This window comes from Drosophila melanogaster, chromosome 2R (assembly GCF_000001215.4).
Source record: "Drosophila melanogaster chromosome 2R".
In the NCBI taxonomy this organism is placed as follows: domain Eukaryota; kingdom Metazoa; phylum Arthropoda; class Insecta; order Diptera; family Drosophilidae; genus Drosophila; species Drosophila melanogaster.
This window is the reverse complement of record NT_033778.4, coordinates 13,895,792-13,907,361: the sequence shown is the minus strand read 5'-3', so window position 1 is coordinate 13,907,361 and position 11,570 is coordinate 13,895,792. Positions and strand designations below refer to the sequence as shown.

The 11,570-nt window shown below is 46.3% G+C and overlaps 1 protein-coding gene across 22 annotated transcripts in view, besides 1 other annotated feature; it reads left to right on the top strand.

Moving 5' to 3' along the window:
- Positions 1–1,702: part of a mobile genetic element that runs on past the window's edge.
- Positions 1–11,570, top strand: part of shot (short stop) — a 77,874-nt gene that overhangs the window by 34,749 nt on the left and 31,555 nt on the right. For 18 of the 22 annotated variants that reach the window (NM_001144187.2, NM_001144185.2, NM_166015.2 and 15 more), the window contains 8 exons: positions 1,861–2,140; positions 2,201–3,114; positions 3,180–3,548; positions 3,790–4,708; positions 5,045–5,675; positions 5,790–5,925; positions 6,913–6,996; positions 7,691–7,912. In NM_001144187.2, the coding sequence (NP_001137659.1) occupies positions 1,861–2,140; positions 2,201–3,114; positions 3,180–3,548; positions 3,790–4,708; positions 5,045–5,675; positions 5,790–5,925; positions 6,913–6,996; positions 7,691–7,912 (3,555 nt within the window). Of the gene's footprint in view, positions 1–1,860; positions 2,141–2,200; positions 3,115–3,179; positions 3,549–3,789; positions 4,709–5,044; positions 5,676–5,789; positions 5,926–6,912; positions 6,997–7,690; positions 7,913–9,660; positions 9,815–11,570 lie in introns of those variants that run through there. The other 4 variants (NM_166017.2, NM_001169676.1, NM_166018.3 and 1 more) reach the window with 2 other exon arrangements.

The window sequence follows — 11,570 nt, the reverse complement described above, 5'->3', positions numbered from 1 at the left end:
CAGGATGTGGTGCCAAGTTGCACACCATCTTCTTTTGCGGTGCACAGCAGCGCCTTTTTACGACCAACTGAGCGTACCAGTCGTAGAGTTCTTGCCCCGCCAACATACGGGGGTACTCCTTATCTATAGTTCCGATTGGCCATCTCGTCCTTACGGACACGCTTCATCATGGTGACGATGATCACGTGAGCCCCATCCCAAACGATTTTGTCCGCCATCATAGCAGCAACCAAGCCTCTCGGGCTGAGAGGTGACCCAGCGAGCGCCACGAGTTGCGCCCTCTCCTCGGCGAACCTGGAGCAGTGCAGTAGGATGTGCTCTGCGGTTTCCACTGCGTCTGTGCAATAAAGGCACTGGGCTGTATCCACGTGGCGGAACCTACATAGGTACCCTCGAAAACAGCCATGGTCCGTGAGGAACTGGGTCATGTGGTAGTCCACCGTTTTGTGCTCGCAATCAGCCCACTCCGTTAGTTGCGGAATGAGTTTGTAAGTCCAGCGTCCCCGTTGTGACTCTTGCCACCTGGTCTGCCATACTCCTCGAATCCACTCTTTGATCTCTAATTGAGTGTATCCCTCACTCGCAAGGTATTTGCCCTTTATGTCCAGGTCAATGGGTGTAATGCCTGACAGAGCGTGCGCTGCGTCGTCCGATATGGTTCTAAAGCCTCTGATTAGCCTGAGAGCCTTGTCCGTGATACTGCGCGGGCACTATCTAGATAGGTTTTCTTTGTGGAAACGCAGCTCCAGATAGGCGCAGCATAAAGCAGCGTTGCCTTTGAAACCGCCACTAACAGTCTCCTAGCCGGCAGTCTGGGTCCTCCCACGTTGGGCATGATTCTCGCCAAGGCTGCTGCTGTCATTGCCGCTTTTTTGCTGGCATACCTTGCGTGAGCCTTGAACGAGAGCCTTCGGTCTATTAGAACACCAAGGTATTTCAACGTTTCTGCTGAGGCGATTTCAACTCCTTTGACTTCTACACGCATGCACTCAACGGACTTTCTGCTGCTCAGCAGGACTACTTCGGTCTTATGCGCAGCTATTTTAAGTCCGACTTTCTCGAGCCATTCTATGGCCGCCGTGATTGCCACGTTACTTATGTCCTGGAGCTCCGGTATTGTCTTGGCGACCGCTGTTATCGCAACGTCGTCGGCGAAGCAGTGCAGCTCCACACCTCTGGGCTTGCTAATGCTCAGTATTCCATCATACATAATGTTCCACAAGATCGGTCCTAGTACCGACCCTTGGGGAACGCCTGCAGAGACTTGGTGGCTTCTTGGACCATCTTCTGTTACGTACCATAACACACGGTCCCTGAAGTAGTTGCCAATTACGCCTCGTATGTAGTCGGGAACGCCCAAGTTGCGCATAGCCCCGAGGATAATGGGCCATCTCGCTGTATTGAATGCGTTCTTGACGTCTAGCGTGATGATGGCACAGTACTTCTTACTGCCGCCTAACCATCGGTTACCGTCGAGTGCTTTCCTGGCAGCGTCTGTTACGGATTTGAGAGCGTCGAGCGTACTTTTACCCTTTCGGAAGCCATACTGTTGGCCCTGAAGGCCTGTAGGACTTTCAGTGATTAGCTCAATGCGCGCGTACAGTATGCGCTCAAAGAGCTTGCCAACAATGTCCAACAGACACAACGGTCGGTAACTGCGTGGAACATTTGCGGGCCCCTTGCCTTTCGGCAGAAGGACAAGGTAAAAACTGATCTTGGGAATAAAATAAAGGATGTCGAACCATTTTATCGGAGAATTTAAATTAGGCAACCACAGTTTAGCTCTGCTCCAGTTAATCAATGAATTTCCTATCGTATAGAATTTGAACCTTACTTATTACTTAACTTTATCCTGCTCAGATCTCCGATATTGTTGTGGGCAAAGAGGACAACGTATCCGCTCGGGAGGCTCTGCTGCGCTGGGCACGTCGCTCCACTGCTCGGTATCCGGGCGTACGTGTCAACGACTTTACGTCGTCGTGGCGAGATGGATTGGCTTTCTCGGCGTTGGTGCACCGCAACCGACCGGACTTGCTTGACTGGCGAAAGGCAAGGAACGATCGGCCACGGGAGCGCCTGGAGACGGCCTTCCACATTGTGGAGAAGGAGTACGGAGTTACGCGTCTGTTGGATCCTGAGGGTAAGTTAATCCATGATAATGCGTATAGTGATCCATCTAACTGCAATTCCTCGAATTTAGATGTGGATACCAACGAGCCGGATGAGAAGTCCCTTATCACGTACATTTCATCGCTGTACGATGTGTTCCCGGAGCCACCCTCTATCCATCCACTCTTTGACATGGAGTCACAACGTCGCGTTCATGAATACCGCGACCTGGCCCAACAGTTCATCTACTGGTGCCGCGAGAAGACCGCCTACCTGCAGGAGCGTTCCTTCCCGCCCACGCTAATTGAGATGAAGCGTCTGTTGAGCGATCTGCAGCGTTTCCGCAGCGACGAGGTAAGCGCCCGCAAGCGCGAGAAATCCAAGCTCATCCAGATCTACAAGGAGCTGGAGCGCTACTTCGAAACAGTGGGTGAAGTCGACGTAGAGGCTGAACTGCGGCCGGATGCCATCGAGAAGGCCTGGTATCGCATGAACACGGCGCTGCAGGATCGCGAGGTTATCCTTCAGCAGGAAATTGAGCGACTAGAACGGCTGCAACGACTGGCCGATAAGGTTCAGCGCGAGATCAAGCATGTAGATCAGAAGCTTACCGATCTTGAGGGCCGAATTGGCGAGGAAGGTCGCCGCATCGAGCGACTACATCCCGTGGACGCTAAGAGCATTGTCGAGGCGCTTGAAACCGAGATCCGGCACCTGGAGGAACCCATCCAGGACATGAACCAGGACTGCCACGTGCTCAACGAGGGTCGCTATCCTCATGTCAGTGAGCTGCACAAGAAGGTCAACAAATTGCACCAGCGTTGGGCTCAACTGCGCACCAATTTCCACACGAACCTGGTACAGAAGCTGTCCGGTTTGAAGTATCCCGTCCACGAGACCACGGTGACGCGTCAAACGCGCATGGTGGTCGAGTCCCGTCAGATCGACACGAATCCCCATTTCCGCGATCTGCAGGAGCACATTGAGTGGTGCCAAAACAAGTTGGTAAGTACAAATAAATAATATATGCCGTCTTTTATATCAATTAATCGATTGTTTTCGTGTTGCAGAAACAATTGCTTGCCGCTGACTATGGCAGTGACCTGCCGTCGGTCAAGGAGGAACTGGATCGCCAACAGCACGAGCACAAGATCATTGATCAGTTCCACACGAAAATACTCAACGACGAACGTCAGCAGACCAAGTTCTCTGGAGATGAGCTGGCTTTGTACCAACAGCGTCTCAATCAGCTGCAGAAGGTGTATGCCGAGTTGCTTAGCACCTCGACGAAGCGTCTGTCCGATTTGGATTCGCTGCAGCACTTCCTGGGACAGGCCTCGGCGGAACTGCAATGGCTTAACGAAAAGGAGCAGGTGGAGATTACGCGCGACTGGGCGGACAAACAACTCGATCTTCCCTCCGTGCACAGATACTACGAGGTAAGTGGTGGCCTATGCCCCGAATGAATCCCCCCCCTTAGAGCTAGTGTTATATATGTGTTGTTGTGCTTCTATCCGTTTACAAGCGTGCATTTGGTAATGGCGACGAGGTAAGACCCCAGATTGGTTCATAAATACCATGAGAAATTTTCTATTGCAAAAAAAGAGCAACCAACCAAGTGCACTTATAAAAAAATTTTTAATATCGTTACTTATAAAACGTTTTTAATAACCACTACAGAACCTTATGTCCGAACTGGAGAAGCGTGAGATGCACTTTGCCACCATCCTGGATCGTGGAGAGGCACTGCTGAACCAGCAGCATCCGGCCTCCAAGTGCATCGAAGCCCATCTGACAGCCCTGCAACAGCAATGGGCGTGGCTGCTGCAGCTAACACTCTGCTTGGAGGTTCATTTGAAACACGCCACGGAGTACCATCAGTTCTTTGGCGAGATCAAGGATGCCGAGCAGTGGCTGGCCAAGCGTGACGAAATACTCAACAGCAAGTTCTCACAGTCAGACTTTGGCTTGGACCAGGGTGAAACTCTACTCAGGGGAATGCAGGATTTGCGCGAGGAACTGAATGCCTTTGGCGAGACAGTGGCCACACTGCAGCGAAGAGCCCAGACAGTGGTGCCTCTAAACAAGCGACGACAGCCGGTAAATCGACAAGGACCCGTGCAGGCCATTTGTGCCTACAAACAACAGGGTCAACTGCAGATCGAAAAGGGCGAGACTGTTACGCTGCTGGACAACTCGGGACGTGTGAAGTGGCGCGTGCGCACTGCTAAGGGGCAGGAAGGACCCATACCGGGCGCTTGCCTGCTATTGCCACCTCCTGACCAGGAGGCTATCGATGCCGCCGAACGTCTGAAGCGTCTGTTCGATCGATCAGTAGCTCTTTGGCAGAAGAAGCATCTGCGACTGCGCCAGAACATGATCTTCGCCACCATTCGTGTGGTTAAGGGCTGGGACTTTGACCAGTTCTTGGCCATGGGTCCTGAGCAGCGCACGGCCATCCGGCGTGCCCTCAACGACGATGCCGACAAATTGCTGAGCGAGGGTGATCCAAACGATCCGCAGCTGCGACGCCTGCGCCGTGAAATGGACGAGGTCAATCGCTTGTTCGATGAGTTCGAGAAGCGTGCGCGCGCCGAAGGTGAGTGTGGGAGTACTCGTATGGGTATCGGTATTAATAGGGGCCTTTGAAGGGTAGGAGATAGTTTTCGCCTCGCTTTTCAATTGTCGGCGCTCGCCAGCTGTCCAAAACGTTTAATTGATGGAGGCTAATTGAATTTAATGCCTGTGTGTTTTCTCTGAGGCAAGTGGCAAGCAGGAAGCCAGAATGCGACTTAGTCTTGTCAAGTCTAGTCAACAATGAAGAAGCTGTTCGCAAGTGCCAAAACAAGGGGTAATCTTGTGCGCTTCGGGGATATCTAATCTTAGCGATCTAAACTTTTTTGTTACCATATTTATCGTTGTTAATCCCTTGCAGAGGAGAGCAAACAGGCCAGTCGCATCTTCACCGAGGAATGCCTTGCCATCAAGAGCAAACTGGAGGACATGGCCCGTGAGCTGGATCAGATTATACTGGCTCCGTTGCCACGTGATTTGGACTCTTTGGAGCATGTGCTGGAAATTCATTCGGACTACGAGCGCAGGTTGCACCTGTTGGAGCCTGAGTTGAAACACCTGCAGGAAACATTCCGCACGATTGCGTTGAAGACGCCAGTGCTGAAGAAGAGCCTGGACAATCTAATGGAGCTGTGGAAGGAGCTGAACACTCAAAGTGGCCTGCACAAGGACCGTCTGAAGTTGCTTGAGGCTTCGCTGGCTGGTCTGGAGGACAATGAGCATGTGATTTCCGAACTCGAGAACGAGCTGGCCAGGCACCAGGATCTGCCATCGACCGCTGAGGGCCTGCAGCAAGTGTTTAAGCAACTGAACCACATGCAGGACATCATTACACAACAGCAGCCGCAAATGGATAAGATGAACGATGCGGCCGATCAGCTGGGACGCATGGGAGTGCCCACCAAGGTGCTCGGCGACCTCAAGAGACTGCACTCGAACGTGGAGCGCCTGAACACGCGCTGGAGTGCGGTGTGCAACCAATTGGGTGAAAGGTAGGTCCGCTGGCGCCACCTGCTCTCTTTTTTTTTGTGTGGGTGTCGCCTCATTGGCGACCACAGATGGAGATGAACCTGCCTCTCTAACAACGTGTTACTTTGCTTTTTCAGAATGCGCTCATGCGAGACGGCTATCGGGCTTATGAAGAATCTCCAGTCGAGCGTGCAAGTGGAGGAATCATGGGTGGATGGCACCACGGAGCGACTGTCTGCCATGCCCACCGCCACTTCGGCATACGAACTAGATGTGAGTACAAAGACGCTGCCCCTGTAAAAACGAGTTTAGCATTTCGATAAGCGATAGTCTCTAGCTCTAGATTTACATACATAGATCCTTGTACAGTTTTTCCGAATTTTAGCTATCCCTTAGGGTCTCTGCCAGAGATCTCACTTCGCAGGCCAAACACAAAGTATATATACATAGCCTATAAATGGAAACCGTAGTAGCCATTGACCCGCGTCCAAAGTAGTTTGCTCCCACAGTTGTTGCTCCTATTTTTGTTGTTGGGATAAAACCTGCCGGTGTTGGACATGTCTCCGTACTCCTATATATATATCTATATATTTTATATATGTGTTTATCTTTTTTGTATTTTTTGTTTTTGTACTACATTTCCATTTGTTAACTGTCCCCAAAAGCAGAGAGCAAATCTCCAGTCCCTTGTCCGTATTCCAGCAGTAGTTCTTGTCTAATCTAACAGCAGTCTTTGACATGTAGTGCTGGCCACCACCCACATAAGCATACCACATGTACATATATATACACACAGCAGACGATCCTCCAAATGTGGCCAAATCGACCACCTACACAACAATAGCCATATTAGTAATCTGTAGCGATATTCCCCCGTCCCACAACACTGTAAATTGATACCAAATTTGTGTTGTAGTTTTTAAACTTACCTACTTTTATGTTTGTAGTCTTGTCCCCTTAGTATTATAAGCTGCACCTATACATAGACCGATATCGAATGATATCGGTTCCTACATTATATATTTCTTCACCCAGTATTATCGTATTTGTAGTTGAAAACTAATTGTATATGTATTTTTGTCTAATTTTTGTATTTTCACCAAAATCAAAACAAAAATTTTAAACTTTTTCACACAACAATCAAATATTATCACACACTATAAAACGACACAAAACGATCAAATTATAAAAAAAAAAACAAATCGATTTAAAAATCCTGAAAATATTCGAACACCAAAAATACCCCTCGAAAACCCATAGAAACTGCTCGGAGCTGCAATCGAACGAAAACCAAAAATCGAAAATGTCAACGTGGCTGGAGGACGACTTATACGCGAAGCTAAGGTAAAAATTTGAATGCCTGTTGTGGTATGATTGGTCTGATTCTAATGACTGCTGATCCATCGTAACCCATCGACTTCAGACATGTGCAATTCGATCGCTTGACATACGATTCGATGGACTGACTGGGTCTAGTCAATGTTGGGTTGCGATAGGTCAGTTGGTGGCCGAGTGCCAGCACTTTACGTATGACTGTGTCGAATGATTGTGGATATTTCGAACGAACACCGAAATCCCTCCTTTTCCGCAAGGAAAACACTTTGTAGCCCTATAAACACCTCTTAGCTGTTTCTCTACCGAATCTCAAATATATTTAATGCTTTTTAAACCAATTACCGGACTGTAAGCTCCAATTCTTAGTTATCTTGCGGGTTAAAGGTGCGTGAATAACACTTGGGTGGAACAGAAACAGCCTGACAAACAAACTCTTAAACACACAAACAACCAAAACAAGAAATCAACCAAACAAACAAACTAATTAAAAAGCAATTTTACCAAAACGTAATTTCGTATTGATTAATCAATAAAATAAAAAGCACTAAATATATCAACAAGCGCCCCCCTTCTTTCCTTGCCTCCTGAAAAATAAACTAAATTTGTTTAACACACAAAATTACTAACATTTAACCGAAATTAACCAACCAACCAACCAATCGAACAACAATGTCACCGTGGGACCCTGAATTCCGGGAGTTAGATCTACGATAGCAAATGCCTACGCTTCGTGGACTGGCTGGTCGAGGCCCGTCCGTCGTTCTCGCCACCGCGCCGGGATCTCCGGCCGGCGGATAGCGATCCGGGCGCCACACAGTATTACAGCCAACGTTTGGACAACCTGAACACGAAGAACGACAGATTGCTGGAACAACTGTCGCAGCGTCTGAAAACAGCAATCGAAGTCAATGGCAGCGATGGTCTGGTGAGTAATCCAGGTGACCCTTTCCCCTTTTTGGAAGGATCTTTGCGAGGTGGTGACGTCAGGGTATATTTTTCGCTTCGTTTGTCTACCTCGTTAGCTGGGGTTAGGCTCGAAGTATTCAATTGTTTCGTAATCGCAAAGCGGGGTTCAAGTTCAGCAAACGAGTTTTTACGCTTTCGTTTTCTACAAGTCAAACCGAGTTTTCAAATGCAAATACGTACGTCTACTTCTCTGTGGTATCATTGTATCTCCCCCTCCATCATCTGTGCCTGTGTCTATCTGTATCTGTATTATTGTATCTGTTACCGCTCCGAATGCCCGGCAGTTGGTATATTATTGAATTAACCTTCAGAATCGGTGCACACTGACGGCAGAAGCAGCCACATAATGACATCACATCAAATTGACCAAACATTCCGTCAATGGCTTGCCGCTATAAATCACAACTTGATTAATTTATAAAAATTTAAACTATTTTTATTTTCTGTCATCGTGACCGTCGTTGATCGCCGCTGTCAACTGATGCAGCAATTTGTTTAATGTATCAAATTTATTTATAAATATTGCATTATGTCAGGGGAGTTTCAATAGAAAGAGTAACAAAAACGATAGACATTGTCATGCGCCTGACCAATTAGGCAAATTGGAGACAGATTCGAAATTAATAATGACGACGCCGAATTCTATAAATATTAATGAGGCCCAGCATTCGTATGGATTCGTATATATACTCGAAATTCAATGCCAGGGAACGTCATCAACGTCTTTGTCGCCATCTGTCAACTTTTCTTTTATTTTTTTGAATTCCAGTTCCCCTCTTATTTTGACTATTTTTGCTCAACTGGTTTGGAATTTGTTTATTTCCTAGCAGCTCCATCTTCAGAAATTCAATTAAGAATATTATTAAGCAACCAGCTTGTGCCTGCTACGAAAATATTTGTTTGCAAATATTTAGGAGGCAATTACCATATTGTTTAAATGGAGTTCAGATCGCCGGACATGGTGTAAACATAAGTTCAATAAACTTTTTAGGCTAATGCTGTAATAAATAGCATCATTAATACTACAGTGAGAAAAACCAATTTTTCTAAATTTAATGATAAATAATATAATATATATATATCTGCTTAAAAAACAAACTATAAATGCCATAAAATTGAACATCTTTAGCCTCAATTTCTTTCTATGTAGTTGATCCATTTCAAAGTAATCCGAATTTGTTGTTTTGGGATCTATTGAGGCTTTTCGAAGGTGTTGCCTTCGCCTCGAGCGTTGGAGTGACATCATAACTGCTCCATTACCACTTCGCCTTCAAGCCAACTTGATATGCATAGCAGGGGCGGGCGCTGAAGCTCCGCTGGCTTAACTAGACTGAAAAGCGAAATAAGTTATTTAGAAGGTTAGATGGCGGCACAAACTGGTTTGATCTGTTCTTCTGATACTTTGTTCTCGACTTCCGTGTATTGTTTTCGACTTTAATTTGGAGCCAACTCCAGCAGCGTATACTCCCTTCCCTTCCCTTTCCTTCCCATCGCCAATCTCCACCATTTCATGCCATGCCATTGTAAATGGATTGTTTATAATGTTTTGGCGCAACAGCTGGGGAATGCTCACCGAAAACTAGCCGGCATTTGTAAGCTCTCCCTCTCTCTCTCTCTCAGTGGCAATTGCTTTCTCTCAATCTCAACAAAAGCTCGCTCTCGCTCTCCACTTAACCATTTGATTCTCGGAGTGGCGCTGCTCCATTCAGTACCGAAAGCGACGTGGTTGTGTAACGTCGCGTATCCGCTGTGTGTGCCGACTTGCTGCCGGTGAACGAAATTTAACAAAGGCCAAAACCTTTAAAACCTCCGGTTTTTGTTGGCAACCAAAGTCTATGGAATTTGAATTCGAATCGAGCGTGTAATTATTAGTGAATAGTTGTGATAACTAAACGGGCAAATAACTTCCCAAAACTCAAATAGAGAACATTGCTCATACGCCGCATGGGCAGACATGATGTCACATATACGGCCGGATAGAAAGTGTGTCCGTGTCGTTGTCTTAGTGCCTTAAATTTCAATTAAATGCGAACCGTGTCGCATTGGTTCGCTTTTATTTTGTTAGAAGAAATTTAAATTCGCTGCCATTTGAATTTGTGCCGCAAAGAGTTCTATTATAGCCCGAAATGAAGTCACTCGTCGAGTGCTTTGCAACAACTTAAATATAACCGAAACGCAAACAGAAGAGTGTGAAAACGAAAATAAAAGAAATACATTATTAATATAGCCTTGAACATGTCGCAAGAATCGGAATGTTGATATTTTCGGCCGTCTGTTTTGGTGTTAATGAAAGCGCACACACAAAAAAAAAAAAAAAGAAAAAAGGAGAAAATGAAAATCTATGGCTGAAATTTCGTAGTGAGTCAGCGAGTTTTAGGGTCATTATAAGTTGCATAAAACCATAAAATGCTGCACTTAAAATGAGAAACCCGAAAAACTGTGGAAATTATTCTCCCGCTCGATTACTAGCTGACTAGCGTGAATTATGACTTGCTATCAACAGGAGGATCGCGGGAGTGTCAGGGCTGGCGCTTATCTAATCTATGAGGTGCAATCCATCAGAACTAAATGTGATGCTTGGAATTGAGCGATCGGTTTACCAGGAAATGCCACCCGGAATGCCGATGGAAGAGTATTTGTTTGTTCGCCTAGCATCCATGCACTTTCCCTTTGATTTTATCGATTAAACTAGATGCCTTGGTATACCTTCTATATATACTTCGTTGCATATATATATATATATATTTTTAGCGGCATTCTAACGATAAATCAGGAATGAAAGCGAGCGTTTTGGGGTCTATGCCTCCACTGAAGCAAAAGGGAGGCGCCTATTTTCATAGTGCCACAAAGGCGAGGTCCAATTGCAGGCTGTGGTGCATGCTGCACGCTCTCGTTAGAGCTTTTCCTCTCTCGTTTGTTCGCTCTTACCCCCATTTAAAGCCGGTACAACGTGGCGTATTAGTCATGTTATCAATGTCAAGCGCATCTCAGCCGATTAGGGCCAAGAATCTGTTTAATCTGCTTGCGGACTCATAGGCCATTATTTTGTGCTTTAGTTCAGCTTTAGTTACTCGTTGTGCGGGCGCTCGACAAACTTGTTTCGGTTTCATTTATAATCAAATATTCGCCACTCTGATGACATCATTGTTCTCGTACTTGTATATTAACTGTCTAAATGTGTGTCGGTGTGTGTTTCGTTAATTATAATTTATTTGTTGCTTTTACCAACTCTAGGGCAACCTTGAAAATCAGCAGCAGCAACAGCAGATTAGTTGTTTATTTTGAAAATGCAAATCATAAACGTTGATCACTTTGTAGATTCGCCATTCAATGACTTCATTTGCAGCCCTCTTTTGCAAAGTTGTATGTATGACGTCAATGCAATTTTAAGTTGGGGCTACGACCTGCAGCCATATGTCAGTCATTTGCCATTGAATCACTGTCTCTGGCAAATGGTAAATAAAGATAAAAATTAAATTACCAGATCCCGTCGATAAGACGCACTCCGGATCCCCAACTCTTTCCGGGTAATCACCCATTTATTATGGTTGGGACCTCTTGAGAGAGTTTGCACTACATATTTGCAGGCCGATTGATTGAGGACTTCTCCGTCATAT